General features: G+C 36.3%; 1 protein-coding gene across 5 annotated transcripts in view; it reads left to right on the forward strand.

Moving 5' to 3' along the window:
• The window catches only part of CDK18 (cyclin dependent kinase 18), a 1,544,265-nt gene that overhangs the window by 1,088,284 nt on the left and 433,051 nt on the right, over window positions 1–22,930 (forward strand). For all 5 annotated transcript variants that reach the window (XM_044076818.1, XM_044076817.1, XM_044076819.1 and 2 more), the window contains one exon: window positions 14,951–15,065. In XM_044076818.1, the coding sequence (XP_043932753.1) occupies window positions 14,951–15,065 (115 nt within the window). The remainder of the gene's footprint in view (window positions 1–14,950; window positions 15,066–22,930) is intronic.

A 22,930-nucleotide genomic window follows, 5' to 3' on the forward strand; every position in this document is an offset into this window, starting at 1 on the left:
GAATAAGAGGTGCTATTAAAGATAAGTTCTGAGCTGTGATGTGAATTTTTCCTTGGTTTTCTAATGCAGCAGGAGAAGGACTTACTATTCTTGGCCTCAAACGCAAGCCTACATTAATGGGATGCTTTATTGGTCTTATCTGCCTTCAGTTTTCTGATGAGATGTTTTATATTTTCACTGTGATGAGAAATTCTGTCCTTACATGGTAATGTAAGCAGTTTGTACCTTCTGTTGTAAAGTTCATTTGTATCTACTGTACTGACAAATTGTTACTGAATTTTCTACTGTATTTGGTCTGGGTGGGAAGACCCTTATTGTATTCATCCAAGTGAGTGTAAAGATCCTTTGAACAGGTGAATGCATACACTGGTTCTACTTTGGGGATAATACAGGAGAAGCTTAGTGATCTTTCTCTAAAGAGGGTGGTGCTTGTAACCAGGGAAGAGGATGTTCTGATGGTAAAGGTTACCACTTGAGGATTGGAATTGAAAACTGAGAGGCCAACCATAGGCAGGAAGCATACCAGAGCTGAGTTTGTAAGAACTAGGTTCAGGTTATTACTGCCCCCTATAAGGTTGCAGACAATTTTATCCAGAGAATTCTTGTTTGTCCAATCTAAGAAACATTATTCACACCTGACATTACAAGTCTCAGGAACATGATGCTGCCAAGGATTAGACAACCATCTCTAACAGGGAGGTTTTCCAGTAATTCCAGTAATGCTAGAAACTCTAGGAACTTATGGTCTTGTGGGGCCATGGTATGAGATCTGTAATAAGGTATAGGTTGAAGGTCTGACAAAATAATGAGGATCCTATGGTGGGATAACATGAAAGAAGTAGTTTAAGAAGAGTGATAGAAAGATCTGCTGTGGCATTCAGGATGTTGTACAGTTTCTTGTCTCAGGGAACTTCTGTTCAGCAACATATTTCATCCGCATTCCTACAGTTTTTGTCTCAAGATGACTACTCCATAATCTCCAGCATCTCTGAAGTTATAGGTGAACTAACTGGAAACAGTGGATTCAGTGTCTTGAGCAGCTGCTCAGTATAAGTGGACTTACTGGAAAACAAAAATATAATGTGCAGTGCTTCCTCAGGTCAAAAATCATGCCATCAATATATTGAATGCCTTTGTCAAATGTGGAAGACATCGACATATTAATCTTTTTACTTTTAGAAAGGAAAAATGAAAAAAGGATTCTGCTTTAAAAGATGCATTCCAAGCATACTGTGAACCAAAGCAGAATTTGTCATGTATAAATTTCCTTTTTTACTAGAAAACAGAGTTCTGGAAGTTAATAAGTTCTCATGTTGCTGGTGTTGAATATTGACCTTGAGACTGTGAGTTTTTAAAGTTGACTAATTTCCTCATCAGGGGTAGAACTGTATGTGCAGTTAGATTGATAAGCTTGAAGATATTATTAAGAGAAGTAGATCTGATGCATGACTGATGTATGTAGAGTGAGTGAGCTTTTGAAAATTCAGCTTTAAAGCATGGCAGAAGTGGAGGTGTGCAAAATAAGAAATATAATGCTTGGAACTTATGGAAACAGTGGATCCATTATCTTGAGTTGTAGCTTAAGTTGACAGGAAAAATATAATGTACAAGACTTCCTTGTGTAAAATAATATCATCAAGGTATTTAACATTTTTACCTTTAACAAATGAGGAAGCCACCAAAGTATTAACACTTTTAAATTCTAAGACTAGAAGTGAGACAAGATGTCTGCCTTAAAAGGCAAATTCTAAGCATACTGTGATTTACATAAGAATTTATCATATATAAATAATTTCGTTTTTACTAGAAAACAGAGAGCATTGGATGTTAGCAAATTGTTTTGTGAATATTTAAATGCTAAGCCTGGGACTATGAGTTTTTTAAATGTCTAATGCTCTGATCAGTGATAGAACTGTGTGGCATTAGAAGTGATTAACTGACACACATTATTATGGGAAGTTGATCTGGATGTGGGAATCATGACTGATGTATGTAAGGTGGGTGAGCTTTTTAACATTCAGCTTTTAATCATGATTGAAGAAATGTGAAAAATAAGTGTAATTGAAAAAGATTTAATGAATATTAGTTAAAAATAAGAATGAAAGTGCTGGTCATCCAAGGTGACACCAGGTAATATATGAACAGATAAAAAGGCATAACAATTGTAAGCATTGTAGGCAATAGAAAATACTTTTCACAACAATAAGGTGTAAAAGTTATCTTGGAATCAGAACCATCTTCTTAGAGTTTCTGACTTTTTCAATTTCTCCAAATCCTTTGGATTTCTAATACCATGATGTGGAATGAACGCCATTCCTAAGTCAAAGTATGATTAAAATTCATGAAACTAGTATTGTTTCAATCTTTGATATCAGTCAGAAGTGCGCATCGCAGCACCCACAATATGCCCAGTACTGACTCCTCCTGCAATTTGTATGGAGTTACATGTATTGGTAACGTATCAAAATATGATTGTAGATTATTTTTTATAAGACCCATTGCTCCTACTACTATTGGGATTGTTGGGGGTATCTTTCTTCTACATTGCTCTCATTTCTGCCTGCAAATCCTAATATTTTATGACTTTGTCTCTCTCTACATGCAAGACACTGTAGTCACTGGGTGTGGCAATATCAATGATTAATGCTACTTTTGTCTTTTTTTCTTGGACCACTATATCTGGTTTTCTAGCATCTATCTTTTGAACTGCTGGTAATGGATGATCCCACGTGATGTAAACTTCGTCATTTTCTGTGATGCTTTGTGGCTCATGTTTCGAGTGTTTTTCAGCCACTTCAATACCATAATGATTGCACAATCCCCAGTGCAACAATCTTGCCACATTATTATACCTTTCATTATACAGTCATTCTGCCATTAGTATGTCACAACCAGCAACGAGGTATGCAACTTTTCCAGTTTGGTTTTACAAAACCTACATTTGTCTGTTTCTCCCACATGTTCAATGGACTTTGTAAACCAACAAGTAACGTAGACCACCATCTTGGGCCACTAATATTAACCTTTCATCTCTTGGTTTGAATTTGCATCTCATTAACCATTCCTGCATGTGTTCCTGATCAACATGAGGTTCTTCCATAGGTTTTCTATATTTAGAACTATATTTTTGCATTTTCCACTTTTTTTGCCTTCTCATCTGGTCTTTCACCTTATATTCTTTCTATTGTTTTTTTGGCACATTCAGTTGTTGCCTGATTTTTTATCTACTTCTGGTGTGATTTTCATTCCTGCTTGATGCCGATATGCTTCTGCTACATTAAGCAGAGAAGTCATCTTAGATTTATTCTCCTCATGTTTCAAAACTTTCACTATATTGGGGTCTTGTGAGGTCAGCAGATATGTGTGGGATCCCATGATTGCAGATCTATACATATAATCAATTTCAAGGAAGTCCATCTCTCCTTCAGAACAGGGAATATATAATCAAGGTATGCACTGATTTTTATAAATCATTTGGTGACCATGAAGCATCCTTCTTGTTTTCCTATCTAATGTATCCAACACATTTTGGGGCCAGTCATTCACTCCAAAACTGTAAGTTAGGACAGGAAGACCAAATTGGTTTATAGCTTAAATTCTGTTCCTAGATATCAGTGCTATTTTCAGGATTAATTTAAGTCTTCTGAATTATTCCTTACTAGGTTTTATTCTAATGTGTTCTTGTTTTATTGTTGATCCTTCATCAGTTCCCAAGTATTTATACACACCCTCTTGCTCAAGCTCTTTTATATCACATTCTTGTCCCAAACTGATGTTTTCCTGATGTTGCAGTTTTCCTGCTTTAAAGGTTGCTATTTCACATTTATCAAGACCAAATGGCATTCTTATGTCATCTAAAAAAGTTCTGACAACTTGAAGTTGTGCTTTCAGTTCCTTATCTGATGAGCTGTACAGTTTTAAATCATCGACAAAGAGAAAATGAGAAGTCTTTACACTTTGTTGTTTTCTAGGAGACAAATTATAGCCGCAGACAGCTTAATGGATTAACAGCAAGGCAGAATAGCAGCAGTCACAGAGAGTCAACCTGGAATATACCCCTTTGAATTTTTATCCCTGGGATAATAATTTGTCCTTTATCATGGCTTAATTTCAAAGTAGTCTGCCACTGTTTCATGGTCACTGTAATGTAGTCAATCAGTGTATCTTATACATTTTTAAGCACTCTTTTATCCATGAATGTGGGATACGATCAAATACTTTTTTGTAGTCAATCCATGCGATACTTAGATTCTTCGCCTTTTTACAGTTCTCCACTATGACTTTAACAACAAATGATGACTTTAACAACAAATGATCTTTTGTTCCATATGCCTTTCTTTTATTGCCCTTTTGTTCTACTGACATAATTGAGTTTTCTTCTAAATGACTATAAACACTGTCAGCATCAATTCCCATGTATAGTTTATACATCATCAGAAGACAAGTTATTGGTGTATAATTTTTAGGGTAGCTTGCAGGTTCACGCTTAAGTAGGAGCATTGTTTTTCCTCTTGTTAACCAGGTTGGTGTCTGTCTGGGGTGTGCATATAAATAGTTCTTAGTCATGGCTAAATCTTCGTGCAAAGATGTTAATACTTTCAGCCAAAAATTAGGTACTGCATCTGGGCTTGGGGTTTTCCATTTAGAGGCTTTTCTTAACTTAGTTTCAATCTCTCTGGCTGTTACTTCATCCCATTTCATATCCTGTACATTTGAACCTCTTATTCTTTCATTAACTTCTTCTCTCCATTTAACATCTTTATGTTCCACAGGATCTTCATAGATACTTCTCCAAAATGTATCTATTTATTCTTTTTTTGTTGGTCTTTCAATTCCTTTTACCTTATTCCCCAAATCTCTATAAAACTTTTTGGGTCATCAATAAATTGCTTATTTTGTACGTTTCCTTTATATTTATTTTCATATCCTCTAAGTTTTTCCACCTGTGCTGAAATTTTTAGTTTCTTATTTGCAATAGTGCATGATATATCCTGGTCTGTTCTAATACTGTGCATTGCTTTTATCACATGTATTTTTGTTGATCTATTCCCTCTTCTATAATCTTCCAACAGTGACACTTCTTGTCTTAACTGCTTTATAGTTTTCTCTGTTTGATATTTCCATGATGGTGTTCGATTTCTCCCCTTCCTTTCCCTCCCTACCCTGTGTTCTTGTGGTAGAACTTTATCAGTTATTAATTTAGCTGCACAGTAATGTATCCTGTTTACTCCTGTTATATCACATGGGTCTCTATGAACACTCCTAATTACTGTGTTCCTTTGTTTTATCAAACTTCTGACTTTTTGGGTTTTATTAACCTTCTGCAGTCTTATTTCTTTCATTGATCTTGATATATTTGTCTATGTCTATTAAATCAAGCAACTCTTGTCATAGCTCATTTTCTTCCAAACTAAGGGGACATCCCTTGTTTTCCAATTTCTGCGGGCATTCTATAGAAGATTCTATTATATCTTCCTGTGGCACATTCTCCAACTTCATCCCATGTCATCCATTGCTCTATCATATGGGAACTCACTGGCCTCTCACTTGTCAACATTGACTGCATCAGAGTTTCTACTATTTCCTGTCCCTTCCCTTGCTGTCTAGCTTCAAGTGAATGTTTAAACTGTTTTCCTGTGAAAGGCTCCAAATTATCTTCATATGGCACCTGATTAATTGCTTCCTGTTCCACTGATTTCCCCTTAATCTGGATATCCATTACTCTATCCTGTTGTGGTGCTTTCTGAATTCGGTTTTCTACACTGAATCCTTCACTTTGCAGGCACTCCATGACATCAGTTTCTATTTCTTTAACATCTACATTACTAATCTCCTTTTCTACTTTTCCTCTTTGTCTTCTTATTTTTTGTATTGTAAAGTTGTCCATGTCTGGATTCCTTTGCCTGTATTTCTCTTCAATTATCTTTGGTGCTGCTCTTTTTGTATTTGGCTAGTTTTGCTTTCTCCTTTGCATAAATATTGCACCATATTAAATCTCTTTTTCTTTCCCATGCCTATATGTCTTCTTCAGGTGTTTCCTGATCTTCCTGTTTCTCCCTACTTTGGGGACTCACTACAGCCTACTGTGATGTAACCTGTGCTAGGCCTTCTACACCAAATCCTTCACTTCGCAGGCACTCCATAACTTCAACTTCTATTTTTTTAACTTCTGCTTTACTAGTCTTCTTTTCTACATTCCATCCTTGAGATGTCATTTTTTTTATTGTGAAATGTTCCATATCTGGATGCCTTTGCCTGTATTTCTCTTTGAATATCTTTGGGGCTACCTTCTTCACATTGATTAATTTGGCTTTCTCCTCTGCATAAATATTGCACCATATTAAGTCCATATTTCTTTTTTATACTATTGAAATATCTCTTGGTTTTATTGTTTATATTTTCATTCTTCCTCAGATGCTTCTTTTTCCAAACAGGTCAAGGTTTCTTGATCTATATACTGTTTTTCACAAATCTGTTGTATTAATGAATACAAATTTTCATTTGAAGCTTCTGACAGTTTTTCTTGGAAGTATTTTTCTTTCCTCTAATTTCTCTTAATCCTTTTGTATTTCTTGTGTCTGAAAATTCTGGGCTTTTGCATAATAGTAACAATACATAATTTCTTTCTTATCCTCAATAGTCCACTTTATCATCTTTATGGCTCTTCTTAGGCCTATCAGTTTTTGTGGACTGCTACTACTTCTACAACAGGGGGACCATCCTCCCCCTGGGCCTGTCCTGGCCCCATTGTAGGAATGTTTCTGTATGTTGAGAATTGCACACTGTCATCTTTTCCAGTCCTGGCACCAGTGGGCATACCAGAATTGGGCACTTTTTTATCCTGGGTTTTGTGCACCCAGCTATCTTTTTTAGTTTTTAACCTATTTCTGTCCATGATATATGCTATATAAATACAGTCTGTATATCAGTGTCACCTTGGAGAGATTTAGATTGGAGTCTGTAAGACATGGAACATGTTGCAGCAGGATATTGATGTTTTAGAGGCATGGATAGTATAAAGCTAAAATGTTTACTACTTGTAACATTGAATCCATTAACACAGTGTTAAAGCATATAGCACTTGTAGTCATAGAAATGTCCATTTAATTCAACTGCTATTGTTAAAAGCAATTGTGAGTAATATAATGTGCATATTAAAGCAAGCCAGTTATACTTAAGCTAGATACTGGAGCAGAATAGAACATTCTGTCAGATTCCACTTTTGCAGTACTGAGATTCAGTGTAAAAGAGTTGAAGGCATAATGGATGCTTCTGTCATATTTATGTTATAAACTGATTCCTTTTGAATCAAGTATGTCTAGACTGTGAGTACAAATGTATAAACACAACGTTTTGACCAGGATAATGTTCCTCCAGTTAACATTAAAGCAAGCAGATATTCTGTGCAGGAATGCTTGTGAAATGAAACCTGTTGAAAATAATTCATGCAGTGTTGATGAAGGAATTATTTATATGCTATATGTTATAATAGAGACAGTGCTAAAAGTCTTAGTAGTCTTTCTGATACAACAGTTGTGACCCAGACCATTCACGTATTTAGAGATGGCAATTGCTTATGTTTTCAGCAAGACTGAGGAATATTCAGTCAAGTGCAGAACAATCATTGCTGACTGAGAAAGCACAGATTAGGGGTAACAGTGCACAATGGCATAATTTTAATGATAGAGACTTGTGTGCAAGCAAATGCAAAAGAATGTTTCTGCAAGTCCAGAAACACAAGTGAAGAAGGGTTAAATGTGTATTACAAAGCTCAGATATTTTTAAGAATTATACCATCTGAGATAACATCAGTGATTCTTACCTTTAGAAAAGCACCAAGTGGGCTCAGCTTGAATGCAATATGAATAGAAACTTTGGAGGTCATTGTTCAACATGCAGAAGTGATAAAGTTGACTAGCATTGTGACTTTTGTGAAGCAAGATGAATACATGTTATGCATGGGTCTACTTCACCCTGTCGAAGGCCGACAATATCGAAGCTGATATTGTCGGCACCAAAATGTCGAAAGCGAGTCATCGCACATGTAAATGGAAATCTCCATAAGGGGAGATTTCCGTTTACTGCAATGTAGTGCAATCTCGGAGTTGGTATATTTAAGTAGCGGGGGTTCAGGGGGCTTGCCCCCCTGCATAGGAGCAATTTGTGTTGTGTCTGGGTGTTTTTTTTTGTGTGTGTGTTCGATGTTCAGGGGTTTCGACATTTTCGTGTCGATTACACTGTCGACAGTTTGAGTTTTCGATAGCGATAGCGTAATATAAACGCTTATGCATAGATCCCAGTATCTAAATAACCGTTTCAAAAGAGGGCAATTTCCATTTAACATGACTAAAAAAGTGATAGATATTGTGTCACATGCCATGTGTTTTGCCCTTCTTGATGCTAACAAGGGGTGCTGGTAGAAAAAACTGGATTATACCAGTTTTAAGTTATGACTCTAATACATCTCTAGACAGATAGGTTCCAGGGGCTACCATTTGGGATGTCATCCACTGCAGAAGTGTTCTGAAATGCAGTAGCAATTACAGTTGGCAGGTTATATTGGAGTAGTCGGAATAAGTCAGTAGTCAACATAGTTGAAGCGCTAGATGGAGTAGTCAACATAATTGATGATATTCTTGTCTGTGGTGCTACCAAACAGGAACATAAGCACCTAATAATGCTGATGGACAGACTGAGGTCTAAAGGGCAAAACTCAATAGCAGCAAATGCCAAAACTGTGTAATTTATCTGAAATATTTATCTACAACAGGCTGAGCCAGATGATGATGACAATGTAAAGGAATGTGTAAACATGCAAAAGCCTTAAAACAAATAACCTCTCAATCATTTCTAATGCCTTAAATAAAAAAAAAAAAAAACCTCCCGTTGACTGAGTCAAAGTTTTGGAGATAGCAAAAAATAATACACCTGCCTGTATTTCATCCTGAAATGCTTTCAGAAAACTAGACAGTTCACCAGTTACAGTAGACTCTTAACTTTGTATGAAGCCAGACAGTCTTTGTTTAATGAGATATAGTAGTAGCCTGTCTAGGCCAGATGCAAAAATCTTGGCCAAAATGTTAACATCTCTGTTTAGCAGGGATATTGATCTGTTTTTTGATTGCCTGCTTTCTCCTAAGTAATTGCTATAATTCTTGCAGACTGCATAGAAGGAATTGTTTCCTACTTCGGTAATACTGTTATGCAAGTTCAGTAAGTTCTTCTTTAGCCTTATAGTATACTTCCAGTTGTAAAATTTGTTAGATAATTCATCTGCGCCTGATTTTTTTTTTTTTGCTTACATTTTTAATTTCTTTATTATAGAATGCATCTTAAGACTTTTAGATCTGTCTTTATGTAAATACACGTGTTATTCCAAGTTCATCCTTTTTTAGTTTCAGCCTGCATGAACCAATAGATCAGTCTCTTGTTCACCTCCTCTGTATAAAACATTTCATAATTTCGTAGTAGTTTGAAAACATTCCTAATAGATTCTACCGACATCATTTCCATTGTTGAATCATCCATTATCTTGGGAATAGATAATATATTCCTCAGTTGTTTCTAGGCCCAGAGACAATTACTTTAGCTAATAGCCACCAGTAACTACCTTTGCCAAAATTGTAGCTGCTACTTGAGAGGTAGTAAGTTGCTATAATTCATACTTGACCTTACTGATTTCAAGAAGGATATTTTTACATTTGGCTGTGTGGAATATGTAATTTTTGCAATACGGCTAACATCTTCTGTAGTCTGTTATATTTTTGTATTCTTCCCATCTTCTGCCATCAGTTGTGCTCTGGTGGCAGTTTTAATGGCATCCCAGCAACTCCTATTCATTCTTTTTCTATTAATTTGTTTTCTGTGTTCTATAATCTCTAGCAATGTTTACATTTTGCATTCTCTGATCTCCATTTAGAATGGCTTCCCATACAAATGTTCTTTGACCTGATACCTTATCCACATTGTTTCAGTTTTACAATGGTGTGGTCAGAAATGCATCTGTCCATAAGTGCTGCATTTTTTATTTGCTGGAAATCATCTTGGACAAAAAAAATAATAGTTTATTGGCTGCTTGGAAATCATTTCTAGAGAAGGGTATGTTATGTCTGCTCTTTTGGAAACCTATTCCAAATATCTAACCAGTCCCCCTGTTCAGTTTTGTAAGTTATTTTTGTATAATTTTGTTCTTGTGAAAAATATCAGAAATGTCATTCAGGGACACATTAATGTCCTCCCTATCAAATGAATGTAGTTTGGATTTTTCTGTGTCCCATTGTTGAAAGAACTCTTAAAAAAATTCTGGAGAGTATTTATTTGGTGTATATATATTGCCTTGTATAATTTTGAAATTTGAATACCTTTCCATGCAAATCCATCTGCCAGCATTGGTAATTATACTTTATGGATTAAATGGGCTACTCTTCTGTTTACGACTCCATGTTAGAAGTCTTTTTACTTTAACTTCTAAACAACTCTGATTTTTAATTTGGATTATTGGAATGTTTAGTAGTTGGCCCTTGTGGGAGAGCTTCTTCAGCATCGGGGTTGGATGTAGTGACAACAGGTTCTGCACTGTGAAGAAATTGGTGACTGCGTTTATACACATTGAAGGAATATGCTTAGTAGTTTATAATTCAGATAATGGGATGATAACACTGTGTGCCTTCATGCTTTGTGGAGGCTTGTTTAAGAAGTATCTTACAAGACCAGCAGTCCCACACAAGTACAGAATTGTGCAAGGCCAAAAACAAAAACAAAATCCAAAGGCCAGCACACAAAATCTGCTCTCCAAAGTTACTTTATTCGTTCTTCATCATACTGGTTTCAGCATTATGCCCTCATCAGTGCTATAAACACAAACACCCATTCCATAACTAAAATACACCACCCCTCACGCCAGTTGGCTGCTGTAAATGATCATTAAGACAAGTTTAATTATCCACATCTTCTCTTTTTTTTATCTAGTATTGCATGCCACCCATTTTTTTTATTTCTATTTAACGCAATTTTATCAATAATAGTAAAAATAAATTTGGCAGAAGTATGTTTGTGTGTTTATACATAGCATTGGAAGTACAAGCACACCTAATGTCACTCAAATGTTCCAAAATTCTCAATATAACTGGACATGAAGTATGTCCCACATAAAAAGCGGAAGATGTACATGTTGCCAAATATATAACCCAATCAGTATTGCAGTTACCGTAGATTTTTAATGTCAAACACCTGTCATGTATTTTTTATATGCAAACTGTTTCCCTTTATAAATATATTTACAAAAACTATAATGTCCACAAGGATAACATCCCAGCAAAGGCTGACCATCTATAATAGTTTGACTACTAGATGTTTCTTGATAAGTGAACTTTTTATAATGGTTAACCCCCCCCCCCCCCATATGAAAATAAACATTTGGAGGGTAAAGGGTCTCAATCTGTCATCCATTAACAAAATATCCCAGTGTTTTTGTACTAGATGGATAAAAAAATTGTGTGTTACTATCAAAATTTGTAACCAGTCTCAATGGTGGCAGCGTCTACCTGCAAACTGCCTACAGGAATACAATAGTGTATTACATTGAAAAAGAGAGGCTTTACCTTTTGTTTTGAATAACCTAGTAATGAGTGATGATGCTTATCAATACAGGCAAGTTAGTAATATAACAACATCCTCACTGCCTTATATACATGTGTGGAGATAAGAGCAGTGCCAACAGGAGTATTTATTTTATTTCAAACCTATCCTACAGTTGTTAGTGTGCTAACACTGCCTCAGACAAGAAATAATTCATATATACAGTGGATATAAAACATTTACACACCCCTGTTAAAATGCCACGGTTTTGTGATATAAAAAAGTTAGACAACAATAAATCATTTCAAAACTTTTCCCACCTTTAATATGACCTGTAACCTGTACAATTAAATTGAAAAACAAACAAATCTGTTAGGGGAAAAAATAAAAACTTACAATAAGTAAGTGTGCACACCCTTAAACTAATACTTTGTTGAAGCACCTTTTGATTTAATTACAGCATTCAGTCTTCTTGGGTACACACCTGCCATCAATTAAAGGGACTCTGATTAACCCCAAGTAAAGTTCAGCTGTCCTAGTAGGATTTTCCAGACATTTAGTCAGTTGCCAGCTACAGCAAAAGCCATGGTTTGCAGAGAGCTTACAAAGCATCAAAGGGATCTCATTCTTGAAAGGTATCAGTCAGGAGAAGGGTACAAAAAAATTTCCACAGCATTGGCTATACCATGGGACACAGTGAAGACCGTTATCAAAAAGTGGAGAAAATATGGGACAACAATGACGTTGCAAAGAACTGGACATCCCTCCAAAACTGATGAAAAGACAAGACAAAAAATGGTCTGGGAGGCTGCCAAGAGACCTACAGCAACACTGAAGGAGCTGCAGGAATTTCTGGCAAGTAATGGTTATGTACTACATCTGACAACAATCTCCAATATTCTCCATATGTCTGCACTATGGGGTAGGGTTGCAAGATGGAAGCCTTTTCTTACACACAAAAACATCCAGGCCCAGCTAAAATTTTCAAAACAGTACATCAAGTCTCTCCCAAAAGCATGTGGGAAAATGTGTTATGGTCTGATGAGACCAAGGTTGAACTTTTTGGCCACAATTCCAAAAGGTACATTTGGCACAAAAACAACACTTCACATGACCAAAAGAACACCACCCCCATGGTGAAGCATGGTGGTAGCCGTATCATGCTTTGGGGTTCCTTTTCTTCAGCTGGAACTGGGGCTTTAGTCAAGGTGGTGGGAATTATGAACAGTTCCAAATACCAGTCACTTTTGGCCCAAAACCTTCAGGCATCTTCTAGAAAGAGGAAGAGGAATTTCACCTTTCAACATGGCAATCAACAAAAGAATGGTTTCACCAAAAGAAAATTAAAGTTTTGGAATGGCCCAGCCAGAGCCTAGACCAAAATCCAGTAGAAAATCTGTGGGGTGACCTGAAGAGGGTTGTGCACAATAGATGCTATTGCAATCTGACAGATTTGGAGTGTTTTTGCAAGAAAGAGTGGGCAAATATTGCCAAGTCAACATGTGCCATGCTGATAGACTCCTACCCAAGAAGACTGAATGCTGTAATTAAAACAAAAGATGCTTCAGCAAAGTATTAGTTTAAGGGTGTACACACTTATGCAACCAGCTTATTTTACTTTTTTTATTGTTTATATTTTTTCCCCTGACAGGTTTGTTTTTCAATTGAATTGTATAGATTATAGGTCACATTAAAGGTGGGAAAAGTTTTGAAATGATTTCTTGTGGTCTCATTTTTTTATATCACAAAAACCTGCCAATTGTAAATATCAGTTTAAAACTCATGTTGCTGGCAAACTGATAATATAATACATTTGAATTAACTTGAAGCTCCCTCTAAAATAATCTCATTTCACATACTATTAGCATTACTCTTAAAATGTTCCAGACTGTGATGTATATGTATCTGTGTTTATAAATATTGTACCATGTATTCAACACAGAATTAGAAACAAAGACCATTCACTGAATCATTAATTTACTGTGTCACACATTCCTTGCAATATTTGTCTATCTCTAAATACTGATTTACTTGACAAATTTGTTTTGTTATAGTTGGTATCTTTGGTGCTATGTTCTTGGCAAAGTTAATTTTGTATTGGATGGTTTGTCAGCAGTAAAATTACCACTAGCAGGAGGGTTGCATATTTCTCAACTGTCCAGATTTTCACAGAATGTCCAGATTTTTGCCTCATATTTTGGGTCGGTTTCATATAAAATTGTGGTTTTCTACCAAATCATTGGCAAATCATTGAGTATTCAAGTCAGAATATAAAAACAGACAATTGAGCTTCAGGCTTCTTACCCTTCAGAAAATTCATGTTAATTCCAAATCTGTCATTCTATCAACTTTTTAAGTTAGTAAGAGCAACATTTAGGAATTGTCCCTATTTTTTTGACCTTTGTACCCATTGCTTATGATTTCATCCAGATTTCTTGCTCACAGAGGTTGTAATGGAGTGTGGAATTCAGCCTAGTTGCATTATCAGCTCTTATTCCTTACACAAGGCCAGCATCCTGCAAAAGATAACTTCAGTGAGCACTGAAGCTGTTTCTCAGTAGTGCAGAATTTGAGAAAAGGCTTTGAATATTTAACCCCCCCTTTACTGTTTGACCTTTGCTTTGTCCAGCCATGCTTCACTTGTATATAAAATCACACAGCTGTTCAATGGAATAGTCTAGGATCCCACTCAAAACATAGTGCTGATTTTCTTTCATGACATTTTGGCTACAGATTAGCAAAACAATGTATGCATGGATATAGACAGATGCAGTTATGTGTTTTTGCTCTGGCTTGCATTACCTACACGTTGTTGAGATGTGAAACAGAAAATCAGCTTGCTGAGTCCTGTAAGAGAAAAAAGAGAATTGTTTAAAATCATAAGTTCTGTTTTGGAAACTTCATCCTTTGCCCAGTGTTGAGCAGGAATAAAGTTTGTATATATACATTTGTGGGATGGGGTGGTTACTCCCATGTGGATATGCAGGCGGGGGTAAAAATTGTTTTGAGTTTTGTCAATTGGTTACATGTCGACAGTGGCTTTTGAGGTTGTAAAACTGATCATGTGTGATCCAGTTATTACTGTTGCAAGATATTATAGTAGCACATTATGCTTGTATTTTTATCTCTCTCTCTCTATATATATATATATATCTATCTATATTTCCCCATATGTATACACACATACTCGCAAGAAGAGAGAAAGATAGCTACACAACAACAGAATTCAATACTTAATGAATGACTATTAGTAGGTCAGTAAGTTAAGCTGCGCAGAACACACATAACAAGGAGGACTCTGACTAAACAGGAGATGAAGCCAGCATCTTCCATGTGGTGACTGCTTATTGTTTTGTATTCATCTGTTGTTTAGGGAACATATGCAACAGTGTTTAAGGGCCGAAGTAAACTGACCGAAAACCTGGTGGCTCTGAAGGAGATCCGACTCGAGCATGATGAAGGAGCACCCTGCACTGCAATTAGAGAAGGTAAGTACCCAAGTTCCTTCCTAAAAATCTGAGTGCACACTGTCAAAAGCATTATGCCTTACCTTATTTAAAAGGCTTATAGCTAATCATTGTTTGTCATCTACCGTTATCGGTTGGGGTAATACAGCATTACCAGGTCTGAATAAGTTTTATATGTTAAACAGTCCAGTTTGTGTCTGATTCTCGCAATCACTTTACAGTTTTGAAACTAAATTATTGTAACCTTATTATTAAAGGCATTCTTCTTAAAATATTCTTACAGTCAGTAAGACTTTTCTCTAGTTATCAAATAAGAAAATGCATACAGCCATCAAAAATGACATTTTAAACTTGGCTAACATTTTTGTTGCCTACCTTTAAATAGTGCATAAAGATGTAAATTTTTCATGAAAAAATGTATTCACAGTTGCACACAATGTTTAACAGAGTTTTAATGAAAAAATGCATTCAGTTGACATTTGCAAAACAGAGCCTCATTTCACATTAAGGTTTTCTATAACATGCACATAATTGTATATACTTATTACGACTTTGTATTTTAAATTTTGTAGTATTCCCAATCCCTTCTGTGTATGTCCTCTTCTCCATTAGGTCAACATGTGATTTATATATTATAATTGTGAGCCTGTTCAAATTCCAGCCATGATATGATGTACATGCTTGAAATTACTTTGTGAAGTTCTCCAATTAAGAATATGTTTACACTGTTATTTTTTGTGGCTGTTCAGACCCTAATCGGGTGTTTTATGTTGTTGCTTTTATACTACTGTTGCTGTCAAATGGGCTCCGGTCATGCCTGAAAAGGATCCCTGAACCCACCCACCCACTTACAGCTGAATAAATTAATACGTATAAATTACAGGAAGAATGTTAGCATACACTTTATTATAATCTCTGTTTTCAAGTAAGAGACCACCTCATTATGGCAAAGATTCAAATGAGCATGCAGAATTATGAATGTGCAAGGAGAAATGGAAAATCCATATTGTCTGACTGCTTAAAATCTTTTATTGAACCATTAGCACTGCAGTAGCTTTGTCAGTCATACATAGTTGTTTGACCAGTATTCAAGCACATAACATAAAAACTGCAATAAATATATAGGTAGATACACACAGACAGTGTGTTAATATACATGCACACACATATACACTCATATTAACACAATTTAAATGCTAGCACATTATGCAGTGAGACCCAAGATATTTTGATTTGCTGATTTGGCATGTACAATAACCTAGAAATCTCTGGGTCATGGATCTTTGGACACAGCTGGAATTTGCACGCTTATTCACTTTCATTGTTAATTATACAGAGCATTCAGCTGTTAAATATTTGTGGAGGAGTAAAAAAAAAAAAAGCAAAAAGCATATGTATCAAAAGATGACAGGTCTGCATTGCTGCTAATTAACTATTAAATAAATGGATTTCTTAATCCGTAGCTGTGACTTAAACAAAGAGGTAACTATACAATTTTGCTTAAAATACTGCATAGGCTGAACACAGCATTCCATTGCTCTTATAAATGCTGCTTTCTCCATATCTGAACCTGTACATCCCTGCAGTACAGAAATCATGAATATAAAGCCAGAATGATATTGCCTTCAGGGTCAGCCTTCTGTGAATGATTCAATGTCACCCCCACAACACCAATCCTGTCACCTTCAAACATCGCCTCTCCCCACCCATCACCTTTTATACCTTTACACTTAGTCTTGGTGCATGTTTTTGTGTTTACACAAATGTATATGTTTCTCAGTAGTTAGATATATATATATATATATATATATATATATATATATATATATATATATATGCCAATGAAATATACACTTTTATACAAATGGCTCTGTTTCATTTGCTTGAATCCCAAATGAAAACTCATTGACTGAGAAGTGTAGAAGTCTATAGAGAGAGTATGATGGTGTCTTTTTTTATGATTGGAGTTATTACTGAAGTGACTCTAGCTGAGTGTGCGTAGATTGAAATGGTCAGTATCATGTTCTACACCCAGATCTGTAGATGTCTGCGTGTTTCAATGTGTGTGGTGTTTTTTTGTCTCTCTTCTGGATTTGTATGACTATAGAGTTAGTGTGTGTGTGTGTGTGTGTGTATTTATATATATATATATATATATATATATATAAAAGTAAGGGGGTTCTGGGGGGCCCACATGGGTGGTGTGGGGAGGCGCTGCCTTACCAACTATTTTTTATGGTATTTTGTTTGTGGAAAAAGTTTTAAATAAAATGAGTTTTCAGTCAAATGGGTTTTACCATTTGGAATTGAATCAAATGAGCATTCAGTCAAATGACATAGACCCATATGTGTGTGTGTGTGTGTGTGTGTGTGTGTATATATATATATATATATATATATGTGTGTGTGTGTGTGTGTGTGTATGTATGTGTATATATATATATATATATATATATATATACACACACACACACACACATGCGTAAACTTATATAAGCATAACTATATATATACAGTAAGTAAACACAGCACAAAGAGTGTCACACAATCTTAATTACAAACTGGCCGAGAGGTGTGTAGTGTGCTGCTTTCGTTAAGCAGTGTGAGCAGGGAGATGGCATTGAATCAGACACACATCCATACCGCCCCCCCCCCCCCCAACACACACTAATTCATGTGTGTATTTGTAACTATACGAATGTGTTATACACATTTTTATGTATACATATAAACATTAAAAATATACATTATATATGATCCCCTTATGTTCATAGGTGTTTACTACGCTAACGACCACAAGGGCCTTTTTAAGCTTAAGCATGCACCCCAAATCTTTGAAAAGTTCTGATACCCTTGATAAGTGTAAGCAGGGGCTTAGAGGATAATAAAATTTGCAAAAAGGGTCTGAGAGATGAGCCATTTACAGGCAGTCTTTGTCCATCGGAGACATAGATGACAAACCACTTGCTTGGTTCAACAGTTACCTATCTGCCAGGGAACAATCTGTCAAATGGCTCTCATCCTCCTCCCTTTTTCTTCCCATCTCTACTGGTGTTCCTCAAGGCTCCATCTTAGGACTCCTTTTGTTTAACATCTTCACCATTGAGCTTTTCTCCTCTTGTAAAGATTCTTCACTAATTCAATATGCTGACAACTCCACAATTATCTCTATCTCTAATAACATTTCTGAACTACACTCCCTAACCCAACAAGCTCTACTATCCACAGAACAATGGCTTTCTCACAACCTACTGATCTTTAATCCCAAAAAGACTAAACTCCTACTTTTACTTCCCCGTTCTCATTCTCACCATAAAACCTCCTTTGTTATTACATCTTCTAATAATACAACTATCCAACCTGCTAACCACACACAACTCCTAGGGGTCATCATCGATGATGAACTAAAGTTCAACCTACACATAAACCAATGTATAAAAAGAACACACCAAATATTAGGCCTGCTTTATCGAAACAAAAAATTCCTATCTCCTGATGCTAGACTTACACTGGGACAAGCCCTCATCCTGCCTACCCTTCTATATGCCGCCCAGTACTTACCAACATTTAGGCCACCACTCTTAACAAACCTCAACAAACTTACCATAAAATAGCTAGATTCATTACTAACTCCCCATACAACTCACACCACTGCATTGCTTTAAACTCTCTCACAATTTCCCTTAATTCATTTACTCCAGTGGAGCTCAGGAAGTTTGCACTGTAACTTCCAGTGGGCAAAGCTTAAGCATTTTGACAGAATCAAATTATGTCCTCACATTCCAAATGTTCATGTATCTGGAAACATAGGAGTTATGAAAGAAGTACAAATGGCAAACCCTTTAGCACAAACTATCTTTATTGTGATAGTGTTCTTTAGGTTCTAGGTTTTAAACTGAATTTTATAAGTCCCAGTAAACACAGTAACTATTACATTTGTAATATTTTGTAAACAACTTACAATATCTCAGCAACCTCTCAAGTTACACACATAGTGTCAGCAGCATTTTATTCATCTAGATGATAGCTTTCATATGAGGCTAAGGAGTTCTGTCTGTGTTACTTGGTTGTTGAAATGTTTAGAAAAATGTGAAATGTGTATCTATATTTAGAAAAATGTGAAATTTACATCTATATAAATTAATATAAAACAGTTAATTTATCTTTACCTGCACTAAACAGAGGTCAAATATTAATGCAGTTGAATATCCCATTGTGCAAGCTTTAAAATGAAATATTTTAAAACCTTATACATGGCATTATTTTTTGGAATTATTGCTGCAAATATGAACAAGTAACTACTACTGATGCCTCTAGTCATCAAATATTAACTCGAGATGCACTTGGAGGTGTCACTCGGATGTAATGAGTTAAGAGCACACAGGGAACACAGTCAGCCCAGGGTCTGGATTTCTCTATATCTGTCTCTCCCCAGATCGCCCACTAAGGCTTGTCTACTGGCATAGCTGTAGCTGTGTACAGTGCCATCTCTGTGAAATCAGTGCTTCATGTCCCTGCTCCAAGTACCTGACACACATGCATTCTTTGAGATTTAATTTTCACACACACACACACACACACACACGCCTTGGAAAGGCTGGCACAGATTACCCACTCTACCAACTTGCCTAGTCTATAAGGTAGATTCATTGCTACCAGTCAGTTACTGTTAGGCTCTTAAAATGGTATATAATTGTACTGACTGAAATTAATATTAATACAAATGGCAATGTTGACCAAACAGCAAGGATTTCAGGAGTGGCCACAGTTATCACCAAATAAATATATGCAAATACTCTCAAAGCTTCAATATCTTCTAAAAGAACCAGCCACAATGAAAAATTTAAATATATTTAATAGTAAGTAATAAACGAACATGAAAATATGAAATATCTACAATAAACACTAGATTTTCAACACAGGAAATATTAAAATAACACAGATGAATAGATTTGCAGAGCTACAGAAAAATGGTACTTAACTAATCTCACTATATTTTCCTGACTAATCTAGAGAGTTACTGTTCTCTTGGTCGCTTACTAGAGCAAGGCAAGATGAAGTAGTTAAGTTGTCTTCCTTCTTTGTCAGGTTCCAAGAACAGACTGCCCAGTCTACCTAAGAGACTTTTCAATATAATATCTAAATATTATTTCTGGCATAGCTTACAGAATGACATCACATCTGGTAATCTTACTCTGTTTCCCACACTATCAGCAATGCTAGAAGCTGCCAGGATTTTAGCACCTATGTGTTACCATACCTACAGACAGTGCTTTGCTCAAATCTGCTGCAGTTCCTGGAAGTCATAAAACAATTTTAAACCTCTAGCCTTCCAGAGTAGTAACTTATCTCCCTGCTGGAGACAGTAAAGAAGGTTTCCCAATACTTGGTTTAGCAAACATTTTGTCTCCGGCTGCAACCAGAACTGTAAGATACAATATTTATGAACTAATTTAATTTCAACAGCAGCTGCAGCTGGATTATTAACCTCTTCTCTTCCAGTATCCTCTGTTCAACCATATACATTAAATTCAGTTGCAGTAATACGTGTACATTTATTTTCTTTTCAGCAGGATATACCGTTAATACATTTTCAACGCAAGCATCTGTACAAATCAGTTTGATATTCAAATAACATATAATTCTTTATAAAATTCCAGCTAGCTGTGCTGGCATATGTTACACATCCACTGCTCCACTTCTCCTGGCATAGCTGGCAGTAACTCCTATCGTTATACCTTTGTTTATAAGCTGCACAACATAGAATGATTTCCTCACTACTGTAGACAGGTAATGGTCAAAGGCTAGATTACTGTCTTCATGTTTCCCCAAGTTCCTGACAATTAGGTTGAATCTTAAGGGAGTATTGTCAATATGATAGATACCAGGGGTGGATGACTTCCCAAAGGATACAATTATGCATTTCCTTACATTTGGTTTTAGTCCATGGCTGTGACACAAGATATTTGTCTGTGTAGCCCTTCCTGGGGAGCATTAGTAACAGTGGGAGATTTTATGACTGCTCCTAATTTGAAATCATCTGCAAATTTAGTCAGTTAGAGGCCTTTACCATTGGTCTTGACTTCAGAGAAGTAAATTCCAAAAAAGGGTGGTCCCAGGACCAATCCCTGAGGTACTTTGCTTGTGACCTGCTTCTTTGTTGAGGTGAACTCCCCATTTCTAACTTACTGGGTCTTGTCTGTGAGCCAGCTGGCTATCCACTGGGTGACATAAGGGTTTATACCTAACCTCTTGCATTTATCAACAGTGCCCGAGTGGGGTATTATGTCAAATGCTTTGGCCAGGTTTAGGTATGCACTGTGAACCATTTTACCCTCATCTGTTGCTTTGTTGAGATTCTCAAAGAAGTCCACCAGGCTGAATAGGCATGACCTGCCCTTGACAAAACCAAACTGGGTTGGGTCTAGTGGACTGTTACTAACCATCTCCCCTTGTTCATTAACATCTCCAGATTTGCTGACATTTGCAATAGAATACTGGTTGTAATCAGAGACCATACCTGTATCAGACATAGACACAGTGATGTTACTGGACAATAATGGAACATATACACCGCTCTCCCATTTATTGATAACTTCCTCCTGCACTCTGGACACAAGATGGTGAGGGTACCCTCTATTCAAAAACAGGTTGGCAATATAAGCACACTCATTCACAAAATCACTGTGTTCAGATACCATACGTGCTGCCCTCACCATCTGTCCCTTAACTACACCTTGCTTAACATGTAAGTGGTGACTGCAAGAAAAATGCAGGTAGTTGTTGCAAAAGGTAGTCTTTCTGTGTATGGTAGACCTTAGTCCTGTTCTGGTCTCATTCTTGGAAATTAACACATCTAGATAAGCTATCTGGTCTGGACTGATAGTATGGGTAAATTTTAAAAATTCAGTTGTGTGATTGATATACTCAATAAATTCAGCCACAATACCCATGGGTCCCTTCCATGCTATGAAAAGATCATCTAAATATTGGACATACAAAGAACTATGATGAAAATCAGGGCTAGGATATGAATAGCATCTCTCCCTCCAGGCCATGACAATGTTGGGAAAAAGGGGGCCACAAGTGGACCCCATTGCCACACTTTTTCTGTTGCTTGAACATATGTCCATCAAAATATATATAGCTATAACTTAGTACTAGCTCCATCAATTGACAATATGTATTTATTTTGTCCTGGCTAAAACTAAATTCTTCAAATAAATATAAGTAAAACCATTCCATACCTGTTCCATATGAAATACAACTAAATAAATCTTTCACATCAATGGTTATAAAAAACCCATTTTGGAATGGTAAAATCCCATTACATAAAGTGAGGAAATGCCAGAAATCCCGACAAGTATGAGGGATTTTTAACACATGAGGCTTCAACTGTTTGTCCAAGAAACGGGCAATTTAACTAGTCTTGGACCATCTCAAGTCCACTACTGGTCGTAACGGGGTGGGGGGGGTCATTGAGGTCCTTATGAATTTTTGGTACACTAAAAATACAGGGATACTAGGACTCTCTGTGGACATATAGTTGTACTCTGTAACAGAAATCTGATCTTGTGTTAACATATCAAGCAATTGCCATTCAATTCTTTGATATGCTACATGCACTTCATTGAAAGAAACGTCCCTCAGTCTCCAATGACCAGAATGTTGGATTGTGTGGTGGCTTGCCTTATGGGCTTAAAAGTAGAGGCTTCATGAATTGTGGCTGTATGTGTTGATGTAGGTGTTGTTTTGAAAGTGTGCATTTGAAGCTGCTGAGGGCATTGGGTATGTGGTATCCATCTAGGAAGTCTTTGGGGTTTAGGAAGGATACATTTAAGTGCCTCAGCATGTTTGGGTCTATGTGTTTGGTTTGTGCTGTGTGT

The sequence above is a fragment of the Protopterus annectens genome, chromosome 7.part0 (assembly GCF_019279795.1).
Source record: "Protopterus annectens isolate FY-2018-M chromosome 7.part0, PAN1.0, whole genome shotgun sequence".
Taxonomy (NCBI): domain Eukaryota; kingdom Metazoa; phylum Chordata; order Ceratodontiformes; family Protopteridae; genus Protopterus; species Protopterus annectens.